The sequence below is a fragment of the Chinchilla lanigera genome, unplaced genomic scaffold (assembly GCF_000276665.1).
Source record: "Chinchilla lanigera isolate Chin_1 unplaced genomic scaffold, ChiLan1.0 scaffold00090, whole genome shotgun sequence".
NCBI lineage: Eukaryota > Metazoa > Chordata > Mammalia > Rodentia > Chinchillidae > Chinchilla > Chinchilla lanigera.
In genome coordinates, this window is record NW_004955491.1 from 8251994 (window position 1) to 8269253 (window position 17260).

Below are 17260 nucleotides of genomic sequence, written 5' to 3' on the forward strand. Positions count from 1 at the left end.
GGAAACAAAGAAAACAATACAAAGAATTAATGAATCAAAGAGTTGGTTCTTTAAAAAAAATAAATAAAATTAATAAACCCTTAGCTAACCTTGTTTTAAAAAAGGAAAGACTCAAATTCATGCATTGAGAAATGATAAAGGTGAAATCACTACAGATCTTGTGGAAATTGAGAAGATCATCAATACCTACTTTGAAAATCTTTAGTCTCATAGAATGGAAAACACAGAAGAAATGGACAGATTCCTAAATACATATGAATTGCCAAAGCTGAATCAAGAAGATATAAAAATTCTCAATAAGCCAATATCAGTTAATGAGATCAAAAATGTAATTAAAAACTTACCGACAAAGAAAAGCCCAGGTCCTGATGGATTCACTGCTGAATTCTACAAAAAATTTAGAGAAGATCTAATGCCAATACTCTTCAAACTTCTTAATGAAATTGAAAGGGAAGCAATACTCCTCAACTCATTCCTGGAGGCAAGTATTATCCTGATACCAAAATCAGAGAAAGATACAACCAAAAAAGAGAACTACAGGCCAATATCCCTCATGAACACAGATGCAAAAATCCTCAATAAGGTACTAGCAAACAGAATTCAACAAATCATCAAGAAGATTATTCACCATGACAAGGTGGGATTTATCCCAGGAATGCAGGGATGGTTCAACATGTGCAAATCAATAAATGAAATACACCATATCAACAGAGCCAGAGATAAAAAATCAATGATCAACTCAATATATGCAGAAAGAGCTTTTGATAAAGTCCAGTACTTATTCATGATAAAAACAGAAAATTGAAATAGACTTTGTTTATCTCAATCTGACAAAAGCCATCTATGATAAACCAATGGCCAACATCATACTAAATGGACAAAAACTGAACACTTTCACTCTAAAATCAGGAACAAGACAAGAATGTCCACTATCACCACTGCTTTTCAACGTAGTTCTGGAAACATTAGCTAGAGCAATTAGACAAGAGAGAGAAATAAAATGAATAAGGATAGGAAAGGAAGAAGTGAAATTATAATTATTCACAGATGATATGATACTCTACATAGAAGACCCTAAAAACTCAACCAAAAGACTCTTAGAGTTAATAACCAAATTCAGTTGCATGGATGAATACAAAGTCAATACTAAAAAATCAATAGCATTCTTGTACACAATCAACAAACTTATTGAGAGAGAAATTAGGGAAACCACACCCTTTACAGTAGCATACAAAAACATGAAATACTTAAGAATCAATCTAACAAAGTATGTAAAAGATTTATGTATTGAAAATCACAGGGGCTGAGGATTTAGCTCAGTGGCACAGCACTTGCCTGGCAAGCAAAAGGTCGTGAGTTCGATTCCTGGTATCAGAAAACAGACAAACAAACAAAAAAATCACAGTACTCTGAAAAAGGAAATTGAAGAGGATATCAGAAAATGGAAAGCTAGTCCTTGCTCATGGATAGGAAGAACCAACATAGTGAAAATGGCCATACTTCCAAAAGTGTTATACAGATTTAACACAATCCTCATAAAAGAATCATTAGCATACCTCACAAAACTAGAGAAAATACTCCTAGAATTCATCTGAAACCAGAAGAGGCCTAGAATAGCAAAGGCAATCCTGAGCAGCAAAGTCAGGAGGCATCACAATCCCTGATTTGAAATTATACTACAAAGCTATTGTGATAAAGTCAGCATGGTGCTGGCAAAAAATAGACCTGAGGACCACTGGAACAGATTAGAAGATGTGGACACAACTACAACTACAGATACACTCAGCCACCTTATCTTTGACAAAGAGGCCAAAGATATTCACTGGAGGAAAGATAGCCTCTTTAATAAATGGTGCTGGAAAAACTGGCTCTCTACATGCCAAAGACTAAAGTTAGACCCATGTCCATCACCATGCACTAAACTAAAGTCAAAATGGATCAAAGATTTAAATATTAAAGCAGAAACAGTAAATCTACTGGAGGAGAAACGGGGTCGAATCTTGAAGACATGGGGTAGGCACAGTCTTCATGAACAAAACCAAAATTTCATGGGAAACACTTCAAAGAATCAACAACTGGGATCTCATCCTATTAAAAAGCTTTTGTACTTCAAAAGAAATCACCACTAGAGGGAAAAGACAGCCCCCAGAGTGGGAAAATATTCTAGCTGACTGTCCCTCAGACAAAGGACTTATATCTAGAATCAAAAAACCTCAGCTACCCAAATTCACAGACCCAATCCAAAAATGGGCATCTGAGATGAATATGCACTTCTCAAATGAAGAGATACAAATGGCAAATAAATACATGAGCAAATGTTCAACATGATTGGTCATTTGAGAGATGCAAATTAAAACAACACTGAGATTCTATCTCACCCCAGAAAGAATGGCCACCATCAAAAAAACCACCACCAACAAATGCTAGGGGGCTGTGGGGAAAAAGGAACTCTTCTCCACTGTTGGTGGCAGTGTAAACTGGTGCAACCACTTTGGAAATCAGTCTGGAGATTCCTCAAAAAATTAGGACTAGAGATCCCATGTAACCCAGACAGTCCCCTTCTGGGTATTTTCCAACAAGAATTAAAAACATCAAACCACAGTGATACATATGCACCCATGTTTATAGCAGTACAATTTGTCATAGATAAATCTTGAAAATAACCCAAATACCCATCAACTGAAGAGTGGATAAGAAAAATGTGATATTTTTATACAATGGAGTACTACTCAGCTATAAAGAAAGATAAACTTGAGGCTTTTATAGGTAAATGGATGCAACTAGGGACCATACTCATAAGTGAAATAAATCAAAACTGTATGTGTAAATATTATATTGTGTCCTCGCTAGTTTAAGAACCTGAAAGAGTGAATAAAACTGAAAGACACAATAGATATTTTGAAATGGAAAGAAACTGCTCATTAGGAAAGAACAACTAGGATGAGGGAGAGGAGAAAAGAAAGAAAGAAGGAAGGGAAATATATATATACACACACAAGATAGCTAAGATAATTGTACTAGTAATTTCTGTGGTTTATTGAAAGGAACAGTTAATGTTATTTGTTTTATCAGTCTTGCATACCAATATCTGGTAATCTCAGCATCTACTTTGAAGATAACAATAAGTAGTACAACAACCATTGTTGATTTCCTGTCATCTTGTTTTGAAATTTTGTATCATTTTTATAGTTTTTGTGGTTTTGTTTTTGTCTTTGTTTTTGTTATTTTGTTTTTGTTCTTTTCCCTTTAAAATAATAAAATACCCTGGGGATTAAATCCAGGGTCTTTCCAGTGAGCTAGATCCTCGGTTCTTATTGATTTTTATTTTTGAGGCAGGATCTCACTAAGTCACTGAGTTGCCCAGGCTGAGCTTGGATCTGTCGTCCTTGGCCATAGCCTCTCAGAGGACTGGGATTACAGGTGTGTACCCCCATGCCCAGCTCCAGCAGATGGACTTGGTGAAGGGGGCATTCTCTGAGTCCCCCCAGACAGCCCCTTGCATTCTCTAGCTTTAGGTACTATGTATGTGTCTTGTTTTGTGTTACTGTAATAGAGCACCCAAGGCAGAGTGATTTGTAGAGACCAGAGGTCTGATGAGGGCCTTCCTGCTGTGTCTTCAAATGGTGAAACAGGGCACCCATGCCTCAGGGTCTCTCTTCCTCTGCTTCTAAAGCCACTGATGTCATCATGAGGAGTCAATGTCAGACCTCATCTAACTCTACTTATCGCCCGAAGTCTTCACTTCCAAATACCACCACCTCGGAATTTAGGGATTTAGTTTTCAAAGCTAAGCATAGCAGTGCACGCCTGTAATCCCAGCACTTGCGAAGCTGAGGCAGGAGGATGGTTATGATGAGTCTGAGGCCAGCCTGTGCTACATAGTGAATTCAAGGCCAGCCTGAACTACATAGCAAGACCCCGCCTCCAAAAAGCAGAAAACAAAACAAAGCAGAACAAGAAAGATAAAGATAAACAACAAAGGAGCAACAGGACCCTGGTGATTCCCCACCTCTCTCCTGTAGGACATGTTCTGTTACGTTTGTTCTGACATCTGAAGAATGCAAGGGAGAGAAAAGAAAACTAAAAATCACTGTGATTTTTGTTCCATTGCAAGAGTGACAGATGTCACTCATCCTGCTAGTAGAAACCTCCTGAGATAGTAACATAACATCACCACTCCAATGACAACCTGAGGGTTCACATCTAGCCCCTTACATCATAGAAAATGTCAAGACAAAACAAACAAGAATCACTCTCTTCTTCTAGCATGAGCTCTGTAAAATCTTCTCACCTCAATAATTCCACTGGAGTAACCTTATCCAACAGAAGTATAACTAAGAACTGGGACTTTTCTTTTTTAGAAAGTCAGCTATCCTGGCTTGGCCTTTTATGGTCATCTCAGCATGTGCATGTGCTGAGTACTGACAGATGTTAGCAGGATGTGAGGGCTCATCCTTAAAAAACAAAAAAAAAAAACAAAAAACAAAAAAAAAAAAACCTCTATTAGATCGTGTTTGCAAGGGAGGAGTGACATTATTATTTATATCTAGATGTCCACCTAAAGCCTCATTTGCTCACAGATGAGCATTTGGGAGGGGGCTGGGTTGTTGGACAGTTATGGTTGATACATTGTGTCAACTTGAGGAATCTAGAGGCTTGGCTAAGTGACTCAGCAATTCTACCTCCTGGGGTGAAAAGGATGTGCTCTTCTTGCTCTAGGATATTGTTCTTTGTGTCAACTTCAAAGTTTAGAAGGTTAACTATGTGGCTCAGCAGGGAGCCAGGTTCCTTATTTGTATTCACCCTCAGCCTGTGCAGGAGGAGGGTACAGAGATTATGTGAGTGCTATCCGCCCCCTGGGTGGGGGTAGCCGGCTTACAACATAAGGGAGGAAAAGAGGCTTGTTCCCCCCTTTTTGCTCTTGCTGCTTTTGCTGTCCTGTGCCACCCTGAAGAGTTGCCCCTGTGCCATGCCACCCTGCCTTGGAGCCAGCTGATTATGGACTGAAACCTCCACAAACTGTAAGCTAAATAAACCTCTCCTTCCTGAATTTTGGACTTTGGGTATTTTGTCTCAGCAACAAGAGAACAGAAACCAAGACAAGGACTTAGTGCTGATTGCTGCTAGCTGGAAGAGGCGGTCACTAAGGACTTGGCCTGGAAGAGTTTGTCTCCCTCTCCTGATCCTCTCCTCTCTCTGCTTCCTGTTCGCCATGCTGTGAGCAGCTGTCCTCCACCAGGCCCCTCTGCTGTGCCACTCTAACTTGGAGCCAAGTTATGGGCTGAAATGTGAGCCCAAAGAAACCTCTCCTTCCTTAAGTTGTTGGTGTTACGCATTGTGTCTCAGCTACAAGAAAACTGACTTAGAAAAAGAGGGAAATAAAAAGGAAATATTTAATGTTTTCTCAATTTCTGGAGATGTGCATCTGGTTGTTAATGTGTGTGAGGGGAGTTAAATGCTCCCCTTCTTTTTCATGCAATAGAGCATATATAACACCTTGTATCCAACTGTTCCTGTCCCAGCAGCAAATTTAACTTAGTAGATAGAGAGATGGCATAGCTTCTTTCTGGGGTGTGCTTCCTAGCTCCAATACCTACACATCTCTGAGGATAGCAGAAAACACCACCTTACCTTTTCACCTATAGGGAAAACAGACACTTTTAGGGAAGCACCCAAGAGTCATGTACAAAGGAAGCAATCAGGTACTCAAATCTGGACGAAAAAATCCGCGCGACACCCTAGACCGCAGCTGGGACAAGTGGAAGACGGGGCTCGAGGTCTGCAGGCCACCTGCAGAACGACAGGTACCGGAAGTTCATTGGCCAGTTTATTCCACTCGAGCGCCCATTTCAGGTAAAAGCGGCAGGACCTCGGACAGCACACGGCGCCAGACAGGCGGTGTCGGCACCACGGACAGCGGCAAACGCAGGGTCTGCTCCGCCGTGTTCTGCTGAGCTCTGCGCGGAGCGCGGGGAACGCGCGGCACCGCGGACAGCGCCACAGCCGCGCGCGGAGTCAGGCGGGGACGGCGGCTCTATCAGCTGATGTCTTACGTAGGCCTGGGTCCCACTTTGATAAGGAAGGTCTGGTGGGCGCGCCAGCGCCCCCTCCCTGGAGCCGCAGCCCCAGACGGAGAGGGGAAGGGACGTGGCCGGATCAAGAGGCAGTTCGCGGGCACAGGCACCTACCTGGCTTCCCCAGCCAGGAGCTGAGGCTTCGGGTAACAGCCTGGAGAGGGGCTGGCGGCGGGAGCGACGCCGAGAGTTCGGCTCTGGCGCACAGCAGCGCTCCCGGCACCCGCTCGCCGCAGGGCCAACCCCGGGATGCTGGGCTCTGAGCTACTGGACAGCCGTCTCCGCCGAGGTGAGGGACCCGCGGCATGTGACCCAGCTCCTTGACCCTGCCGTCCTGGCCTCTAGGGGCCTCAGGCTCACTGGCTTGCAGCTTAGCGCCCTCCTCCAGACCACCCCCTACCTCTGGAGGCTCGGGCAGGAGGCTGGGGCCACCTTCGGTCCCCAGACGCCTTGTCACTGGCCAGAGGCTGTGAACATCCACACTGCTTCTGAGCGCGGGGGTCGACTGGAGTCTTCAGGGCCCTTCCTGCAAGTGTGCGGCGCTGGTGTCCCGCCCCAGCGATGGATCTGCTCGTGAACTTCTCCTCCTTCGCCCTCTCCACCCCGTCCTCTCTGGAGCCTAACCGCAGCCTGGGTGCTGAGGACCTGCGCCCCAGCCCGCCCCTGCTCTCCGTCTTCAGCATGCTTGTTCTGACCTTGCTGGGCCTTCTCGTGGCAGCCACGTTCGCCTGGAACCTGCTGGTGCTGGCCACCATCCTCCGCGTGCGCACCTTCCACCGCGTCCCGCACAACCTGGTGGCCTCCATGGCCGTCTCGGACGTGCTGGTGGCCGCGCTGGTCATGCCGCTGAGTCTGGTGCACGAGCTGTCCGGGCGCCGCTGGCAGCTGGGCCGGCGGCTGTGCCAGCTGTGGGTGGCATGCGACGTGCTGTGCTGCACAGCCAGCATCTGGAATGTGACGGCCATTGCCCTGGACCGCTACTGGTCCATCGCTCGCCACCTGGAGTACACCACCCGCACCCGCAGGCGCGTGTCCAACGTGATGATCGCGCTCACCTGGGCGCTCTCTGCTGCCATCTCTCTGGCCCCGCTGCTGTTCGGCTGGGGGGAGACGTACTCTGAGCACCGCGAGGAGTGCCAGGTGAGCCGAGAGCCCTCCTACGCTGTGTTCTCCACCGTGGGGGCCTTTTACCTGCCGCTCTGCGTGGTGCTCTTCGTGTACTGGAAGATCTACAAGGCCGCCAAGCTCCGCGTGGGCGCCAGGAAGACCAACAGCGTCTCGCCCGTGCCTGAAGCCATGGAGGTGGGTGCATCGCGACCCTTAACAGTACTTCACTTGCATCTGCGCAGGCTGCACCCCAGGCTGCCAGCCGCGGTGTTGGAGAAAAGCAGGACTTTTGGGTGTAGGGAGGGAAAGGCTGGGGAGAAACCAAGGGCCAGAGAGTTTGCTCTGACAAACTTCACATGAGAGAGCTACTCATCCTACTGGCATCTCATGAGTTATTTCCTGAGCTATAAAATGAGGAGTTTGTGCTTCATGTTCTACTGCATCCCCCTGGGAGATAAAACCCTGTGGAACTGTAATATCCTTTAAAGCATGTGCAGAAGTAGGTGCCTAGGGCACCCAGGGCCTGCACCTCTGAAACACCCGCAGCTTTCCACGCCGAGAGCAGGGTGTCGGGGAGAGGAGGCGCCCAGACTCCACAGGAGAGCACGCAACAGTTCAGGCACAGCACCTTAGTGTTTTGTCCCTGTCCATTTTTTCTTTGCAAATTACAGCAGCCAATCTTCAATATATGGCATCACCTAGGTTACTGTCACTCGGCAGCATCCTTCCCTCCTGATGTAGGATTGCAAATCCTGTTTACTCAGGTCTCGGTGCCTGTGTTTGCATCTGTCCCCGTGCCCTGTGGCACTGCCTCTCTAGTCCCTGTGGCCCTATCCGCTACGTGCGCACTCAAAGACCACTTGTCTGCCCTCCCGATCATGAGGAAAGCGACGGCAGGAAATTAAAAACCCAAGACAGACAACTCCCCAGCTCCCCATAAGTAGCATTTAATGTGCAACAGCCACTGCAGCAACCATAAAGGCTCTTTTTTTTTTATTTCCTCCACACCCACCTTTTCCTGTTTTTTGTTAACTCTTTATAATCTGACCCTACGATGCAAGATTCTGTAGCCACAACCAAACAGAATCCATTGTATTAATTACCAAGGCTCATTCCGAACCTCGTTCACATACTGAAGTCAGGTCAGAAACATACACGGGCCCCAGGGACAGCAAAGCACATTTAATTAAGTATACTGTGCTGAGTGCATATTGGGGGCTCCAGAGAGAAGTAACAGAATGACAGGCTTTGCCTATGCAGAGTTGGGTCTGGCCAGGGAGATAGACACCCTTTGTGAGTCCTACAGTATCTGCATTTTCTATAGTTGGTGGCCAATTCCAAGCATACTCAGTTGCCAAAACTTAGAGAGACTAGAAATGTAGCTAGGTAAAGCAAGGGGTTCCTAGAGGAAAGAGTGGGGAAGGGTTCAGAGGCCGCCTGTCCTTCTACCTATGACAGTCATCCCCAGCTAAGGGTGACATTGCATCCCAGGGCACATTTGGGCAGTCTGGAGACATTTCTGGTAATCCAGACTTGGAGACGGTATGCTTGTGGACTCTTGCATGCAGAGACCAGAGATGCTGCTGAACAGGACAGCCTTGTAGTCAAGATTTGTTCAGACCAAAATGTCCAGAATATCAGTTGTTGGAATATAGCTCTGATATATTAGATTTCTACACTGAACAAGGAGCAGCAGTGCAGAAGGATGCCAGATATCCCATCACAGTGCCTGGTGCTCCCTATGGTCGGTGTGAGAGCACACTCAGATTCCGGGTCATCTCCAAGGCCCTCTTCACAGAAATCCTCTACGACTGGATACCCATCCAGGCAAACACGGTTAATAAGCAACACTAACCCCAAGTTTAAGAGGAAAGTCATTTCCAGTTCTCTCTTTTTGCTTATTGTGAAAGGAGGAGGGTGCCCCATTATCTTCGTCTTGATAATAGCAGAAGCACAGCACTATGAGACCATGGTACACACACACACACACACACACACACACACACACTGCTTCCTTCCTCTGTCTTTGCCAGATCATTTTTGAAAATGGGTCCCTTGGCTTTCTGAGACCTCCACACGCTCCAGGGCTCTGTGTGTAAAATGAGGGTGCCTTTGTCCTTCTGTTCTGCTGAGGCATAATTGCAAACCGGCTTGCTGACTGCTCGGTGATAGTGGGTGTCAAAGTTTCTAAATACAGTCCTGCTGCCAGCTAGCTGTGTTACCCAGGGAAACCACAACACATCTTCCCGGTTTCTTTATCTGCTGGGTTTTATTTCAGTGTATGCACAGGCCCGAACCCGCACCAGGCTCTGGGACAGGAGCTGGCAGCAGGAGACAGACGGGCCTTGAACCTGTCAAAGGATGATGCACCACCATAGAAGATCAGAAATTAGATGCTGGAAAGAAAGGCATCACTTGCCAGAGCGAGAAGACCATGCTGGTCTGGTGAGGCCCACTCTCCCTGTGCTGAGAGCAGAACGCTGGTCTTACACAGTGCTTCTGGAAGGCATGGTCTGGGGCTCAGGCAATTGAGGTGCAAGTGGATTGTCACCATCTGCGTGAACAGCTATTTCTCGGCTGTTACTCTGATGGGAATTTATTGACATGAATGCGTTGTTGGTGAGCTGACTTGTAGAAGCAAAGAGCTAACACCAGCGGGCTGGCTTGTAAAGGCATCTCACTGAGATGAATTGTCCTGAATCAAGGAGTTGGTTAGAACCAGTCATGGGTCCCCAGTCTTCCCCTGCATGTGTGGAAATGTTTAGTTCCCAATCTCATACCTGTTGTCCTAATCCAGCCAAGGCTTAAGGGAGAGCATCATGGACTGTCCACATTGTCAGTACTGCTGTTGGCTCTCATTAGAGGTGAAGTTTCATCTGTGGAGACCTGAGATTAAGAGTGCTCACTGAGGGCTGGGATAGCTCTGTCGTAGAGCATTTGCTTAGCGTGTATGAGACCCTAGGTTTGGTTCCCAGCCTGTTGGGGAGAAGGGGAGGGGAAGGAAGGGAAGGGAAGACAAGGGGGGAGCAGGGGAGGGGAAGGAGGGGAGAGGAGCAGAGGAGGGGAAAGGAGAGGAGAGGAGAAAAGAGAAGGGAGGGGAAGGGAGGGGAAGGGAAGGGAAGAGAGAGACAGCACACTGGTTCACATGATGGTATCCTATTCTTTCAATCATTCTAAATCACCTGTCTGAATACTGCTGTGCATATGAAGTTGTGGACGACAGACACTGAACAAGTATGACACAAACAAGTGTAGCTAGAAGCAGAATGTGGAGGAGCTGGATGGCCCACCAAGCTGTGACCCAAGGTCTCCCAGTTCTGATCAAGAAAGCAAGTCTCAAAATTTCCAACCCTCTTTCGTAGGGATCTAGGTACTGCCTTCTCTTCCAGCTTACACAGAGATCATTTTACTGTGCATTAATGCAAGTATAACAGGAAAACTTAACTGTTGTACAAGAAGTATTAACTGTCAGTAGATTCCTCTGCAGCTGACCAAAGGAAAACTTCAGGACATTTGATTACTCATGGCTACATGGTTAGGGTATTATTTGGGGGCAGAGAACACTGACTGTAATTTTCCTTGAAAGCCCATGTGGGCATTATTTACTATGACACTCTTTAAATGATGCTGAAAACTTCCATTTATCTAATTATTATGAATGGAGTCACTACCCTTAGGAGTCTTTCCCTGAAAGAGTTTCACCCTTTTGTGGTCTTTGATAGGAGGTGTACGGTACAGAAAGAGAGATTTTACTTCTTATTTTTCATGTGTTCTAAGGGTTGTAGTGCTATGGACTATGCTTTTCAATATTTACTTTCTTTTCAATTGCTCATCACCTGATATTTTACTGTTTTTCAAATAAATGCCATCAAGATTATCATACAAAATCAATAATTCATGCATCAGCTACGCTATTTTAACTACAGTATTCTTACTACCACCTGACGTTTTATGTCATAAAAAGTCAGATTCACTACTATAAAGATGCAGTTACGAATCAGTTAAGTGGTTTAAATTAACCAGACAGACTTCCCCACCATGTCTAGCACCAAGCAGATACACACAATATTTCTGGCAAGCCAGCTGTGTAGCCCTCCCGAGCCACAGAAGGCTAGAGTCAGAGCAGCAAAGCGACGGTCAGAGCAGCGTCCCCTGTGAGGATGACCTGCTGACCTGGGAGCGGTCCCGTGGCTTGGCTGGGTTGATTATTTTGCTCACTTAGGTAATGCACCTACTGCAGTACCTTCCTTCACACTTAGCCTGCTGCGTCATCAGCTACTTGTGGTTCCACTGTCCTAAGAGCTGAACACAAGACAGGCTGGAGAGAGGCACTTTCTTTTCAGGGAGTTCAGCTTCCCGCGAGAAGGAAATGAAGGCAGAGACCATGCTGCAGGAAGCTCTCTGACGGATGACAGGAGCGGGGAGAGGGCTGTGGTGTGTCATCTCCACTTAAGGTGGCAGCACAGTGTCCAGTGACTGACACATGTAGGTGCGTTGGGGGGGGTGGGACACAGAAAGCAGCAGAAACCCAGAGAGGTGAGCATCCCAACCCGTGTGCTGTCACTTTAGAAAGGACTCACTGGAATCTAGAACATTGTAAAGATTTTGGAAATCTGGTTCTAAGTTTACAGGAGTTTTATAAAGATTTATCACACTTTCATTTTTCCAGTATTGCTGATTGGACCTAGAGAGCGCTGAGCTATATCCACAGCCCTTTGAAAATTATTGTTTTGATTCTCCTCACTAGCGGCAGGACCCTCAGTCCTGAGGCTCAGTAGTGGCAGAGAGGTGCAGGGCCCAGCCACTCTGCGAACACAGGGCCACACCCTGAACTCTGTGGCGTGCTCTGCTGCCGAGCTAGCATGCTGGTAGGGCAGAGTATCAAAGGCTTGTGAGATTCTCAGTTTGTGACAGGTCCACCGGGACAGGACCCACCATAAGTTAGGAGCACCCGTGTGCTGTGCCTGTTGCTGACTCCCATGCGCCCCAGGCCTTGCAGTTGCTGTTTTCCCCTCTGTTGAGCACACAGGGCCACTGACATCATCCTCCTCCACTCGTAGGACACATGAGCAGCCCGGCCTGCTCACCCCACTCCGTCTGTGGCTGAGTCCCACAGCCGTCAGGCTCCTGTGCCGGCAAGTCCAGCTTTGCCTCGGAGCAGATGCACGGGGCCCGGGCGGCCAGTGCCTGGGCTCAACCTGGCGGGCGTGGGGAGCTGGGTCTTCACAGTGCTGCTGCTTGTGTCTTGCAGGTGAAGGGCTCCACGCAGCAGTCCCAGATGGTGTTCACGGTCCGCCCCACCACCGTCACCTTCCAGACAGAAGGGGACTCGTGGCGGGAGCAGAAGGAGCAGAGGGCAGCGCTCATGGTGGGCATCCTCATCGGGGTGTTCGTGCTGTGCTGGATCCCCTTCTTCGTCACCGAGCTGGTCGGCCCCCTCTGCTCCTGGGACATCCCTGCCATCTGGAAGAGCATCTTCCTCTGGCTTGGCTACTCCAACTCCTTCTTCAACCCCCTCATCTACACAGCCTTCAACAAGAACTACAGCAGTGCCTTCAAGAGCTTCTTTTCCAGACAGCACTGACCAGGGCCGAGGGCAGAAATGCCTTTGTCCTGGGCTCTGTGAGAATTTGCTCTCATGCGCTTCCACATGCGCCCTGTAGCCACGGGGGTGGAGAAATTCTCCAAGTGCTGCATGGCCGTCTCAGAGCTCAGCTCACCTATCTCCTAACTGGCACACAGGGAGACGTCTTCACCCAAGCTCCAGCGGCCTGTGTGTCCCATCTGTCTCCTGCCCCTCACTCTGCACCAGTAGCCACAAACTTGGCCCACCAAGTGCCCGCTGCTCCTCCCCCAAGTTCACTCCAACACGGCCAATGGCGTGGGCCTGGAGAAGCTCCATCATGCAGACAGGAGGGAGCGGGCAGAGCACAGGGGCAGGTGAAGAAGGGTGGAAAAGCTGCAAGGAGACTATAACCCTAAGCTTCCAGGAGTCATTCTCATGTGGTCCCAGGAACTACGTCCTAACTCTTACTGGTCACTTCCAATATTCGACGAGAAAATGTAGTCTAGAAATATTTTAAAGTACCCAGCTCTGCCGATGAGGACAGTGATTCCTGGCATTTTGTTTGTGACATCTACATGCACACACACACACACACACACACACAATGGAAGAGGCAGCTGCTTCAACTGGCTAGTTTACTCCAACACGTAGTCCAACCACTTAGACCATGTGTTAAGAGCCAAATTAAATATATCCTCCCGTTTTGAAGCAACAACTAACAAACAATGGAAAAATCTACTAGTTTCATAGCATCTCACAAACTTGCTTATTTGCTATGGGTTTCATGTGTATGGAATTTATTGAAGTGTTTCTGGACAAAAGTCTTTATTCTCAGATTGGTATTAGAGTAAAATGACTTTTGTGAAGTTGGTGACTTCTCAAATACAATTTCACAACCAGTGGCTATGAGGGCACGTCTGCCAGATGCATGCACGTTGGCAGGGTCATCGACTGATTTGTAGCTGATCTGCTGTTGGCATGCAAGTGTCTGCTGGGAGGCTGACCTGAGTAAGTGATGGGAAGTAAAACAAAGGTCAGGAGGGCTCTCGGCCCTCTGCAGACTGGCTGTGTAATTGTTGGGGTGAGGCAGCCAGGTGATGGGGCAGGTGTGTACAACCACATGCACTTGGTCACAGCCCCATCTCCAGAGGCCAAGCGAAAGAACCGCCAGAAAAACACAACTGAAGAATTTGCAGAGACCAGGCAGCTGTCCGTCCAGAATTTTGTGCATGCTGACTTCTCACCAAAAACAGAGGATGGCCCAACTCACCCCAAGAATCTTCAGACCAGAGAAGTTCTGTAGACACCTCAGAATACTTGGTTGCCAGCAAAAGCCTGATTTGTTGGTTGGTGGCTTCTCTTACTAGCATAGATATGGATCAATACTTCAGGTCCTAGAAATGTATATTGACGGGTTTGTTTCTCGAGAAGTCACTGGCCAGGCTATCTCAATTTGTCAACTCACCTCTGGCAGGACAGAGATGATGAGGCATTGCTGAGCTCCTCAGAGTCCTACAAACCCATGCATTTCTTCAAGTGGCTAAAAGTGCAGCTTGTGTCATCCTCAAGAGCTTTCGACTCTGAGAGGAGAAGTTCTCTGAAGTCCTGGGGCAACAGCCTCAAAGATCACGCAACTCACATCAGCGGCTCAGCTAACTGTGGTCTTCATGTCCACGCCAGACGGAGCAGAAATCTGGGATCACATCTTATCTCTAAGGGAGAGCCCACAAAGTCACAAGTGTTTCTTATAATGTGCTTTTGCTTGAATTAATTGTTTAAGAGCTTTTTAAAAAATCTTGATCAAATTGATGAATATAGCCGGAGATATAGCTCAGCGGGCACAAGCGCCTGCCTGGCAAGCGCAAGGTCATGAGTTCAATTCCCAGTACCAAAACAAACCAAAAACAAATTGATGAATATAAAAAGGTTCCCCCACCCACCCAGTCCTAATCCTATGAAAATACTGGCAAAGTGCTCTACACCATGTGGATTCTGTCTTCTTACTGATCATTCTCTACGGGGGGAACCTCAGTGCAGTGAATCTTTAGGGCAAAAGCAGGAGGCATGGTTATTTCTCTTCTGTTCCTACTTTGCAACTTTCAGTATAAATTAACCCGCCTGCCAGTGAGTGCCTACCAGGTTTCCTGCCAAATGTTTACATGAGTTATTCTTTTATTGTCTCAACCATAAAAGCTTCTGACCTTTTTAACACCACTCCTTTCTTAAGATTTGGTCACTTTACCCATACAGAGTCAATCCAAAACAAAGCAGCAAGAAACCTTGGCCATCGTGTGAGATTTAGAAAGCTCCTGGGCAATAAAACTCTCTATTGTCTACTAATGGCCTTGATTTGAACACATACATTTAAAAATTATGTACTATAGTACTCTCTAAATTATTATAATAAATGAAAATATATATTATATTGTATATAATAAATCATATCAATTAAAATTTCCAAAGTAGGAAATCTGTGCTGGTCTTGGTGGTTCTGACTTGGAGGTTAGTCTCCTATTTATTGCACAGCCTTTATGCACAGAGAGCATGTGATGGGGAAACGTTAGACGCCAGGAACAGTGACCGATGTGCTGGGCCAGGCTCCTTGCACATGTGCCAGAGTAGATTCAGCGCAAAACAGCCTTAGATCAGAAGTTGAGGCCCAGCCTGAATAACCCGATGACTTAGTGAGATTCTGTCTCCCAATAAAAAGTACAAAAGGGCTTAGAGTATAGCTCGATGTGAAAAACCTGGATTTGACCCACTACTGAAAAAAAACCCATCTGATATAAACGCTGTGGGAAGGAAATGTCCTGAGTGGTGTTTTCTCCCTGGTGTAGCCTGGCTGCTTTAAAATAATAAGCACATCTCGCTCACCACTCCAGTCTCTGCCCTAATTGAAGGGTTAGCTTCACCAAAATACTTATTTTCCCCTTGGAAGATGGAGAGGCAGCTTATCAGGAAAATCTTGCTGCCTTGAGAGAATGTCTAGGAGAAAGGGCTGCTTCTCTGTAGAGCTCTGGGTGCCGACCACCCTGCTGCTTCTCTCCCCACTTTTGAGGCAGCTGCACGGCGCATCCCCCGGCTGCACAGGGCGAGGGAGTGAAGTCAGGGCGTGAAGGCAGCCCCCGAAAACCAATGGGGGCTGCTGTGCGGCTGCTGTGGGGCTGTGGCTGAGGGAGCGGAAATGGCAGGGTCGGGAGGTGCCAACACACGGGACCAGCTCTGTGAAATCCGCTTTGGTCTTAGAGAACTGTGGTTTCACACTCCGCACTCCCGCGGGGCAGCAGTGAGCTGGACTCCCACCCGTGGTTGCTGTTGGAGGTTCCCCCGTGGATCCCAGGACAGGCACTAATATAGTGGCAGCTGTGTTTATACCGAAGCACTGGACCTTAGATAATGTTGTCCCAAAGCCATAGCGCTCGTGCTGGCTCAGGTCCTCATTAGAGACCGGGGCCTGGCGACCAAGCTATTGTCCTACCCGCGCTGGCCAGCGGCCCTGCTCACAGTGTCTGCCGAGCTGCGTGAACTCTTAATTAACCAGAGAATTTAGCACACTGGATCTTTGTTTTAAAAGTGATGGGTTTGTTGTTTAGAAGAATCACATTTTCATGTGGGTGTTTAAAACAATAAAAAGGAATCTCTTCTCTAAAATAGTTGTTTAAAAGCCCTCAGTCGAGGAGATTCAGCAACACATTGAAAACCGCTTTCCATCGGGGTCACAAGTGCTGAGGGTAGAGACAGAATTGAGGGGCACTCCCTAAGAGAAATTCTGCTCTGCCAGGAGAGGATGAAGCCCCAAATGTGAGACACACACAGGCTGCAGGCTCATCTCTGGAAGGAGCTGTGCTTCGGACTCTCGAAGGAGGAAGATGACCCCGTGTTAGGGAAATCTTGGAGGAAAGTGGAGCCTTCGAAACGGCGTTGGGGATCCAAGCCTGGGTTGGCCGTGACCTGAGGAGTAGAGGGCCGCACGGTGTCCCTGGAGGACATCAGATGGGTGGAGAATGTCCCCGGAGGACAGGAGGTGGACAGCAGGAATCACGGGGAGGAGGGACCAGGGAGTTTCCCTGGAAGAGACCTGGCTTACAGTGAGTGTCCTGGAGAAGAGCAGTGGCGGAGAGTGTCTCGGGAAGACACGAGGCGGACTGAGGGTGTCCCTGCAGAACAGAAGATGGCCAGAACGTCCCTGGAGGGCAGCAAGCATGGCGGAAGGGCAGCAGTGCAGGTTGGCAGCACCAGCATGCCCTTGCGGAGGCTCCTCTCGGGCTGTGCTGCCAGCCTCTGTGTAGAAGCTCTAATGCTCCCGTTTGCTTAGGTCCCAGAGAGACTAATGCAGATACCTCCCTTCCTTTAGGGAAACTCCATGCTTGTTTTATTACAATGTCAAAACCCAGGGTCAATGGGAAAGGTCCTCTAGTCCCCAAATCCCTGGAAGTGACTCTTCCAGCTCTCCACAGAGCAGTTCCCAGGTGGATTTCCTGACCAGGTGCTGCTTCCTGCAGGACTCCGGCCC

General features: G+C 47.7%; 1 protein-coding gene across 1 annotated transcript; it reads left to right on the top strand.

Annotated features, from left to right (window-relative positions):
• The first annotated feature begins 6038 nt into the window (after positions 1-6038).
• Htr5a (5-hydroxytryptamine (serotonin) receptor 5A, G protein-coupled) lies at positions 6039-14510 on the top strand. Its single transcript, XM_005404860.1, has 2 exons — positions 6039-7376; positions 12433-14510. Exons 1-2 carry the CDS (start codon positions 6636-6638, stop codon positions 12763-12765), a joined length of 1074 nt encoding a protein of 357 aa, XP_005404917.1. The 5' UTR covers positions 6039-6635; the 3' UTR covers positions 12766-14510.
• The last annotated feature ends 2750 nt before the right edge of the window (positions 14511-17260 follow it).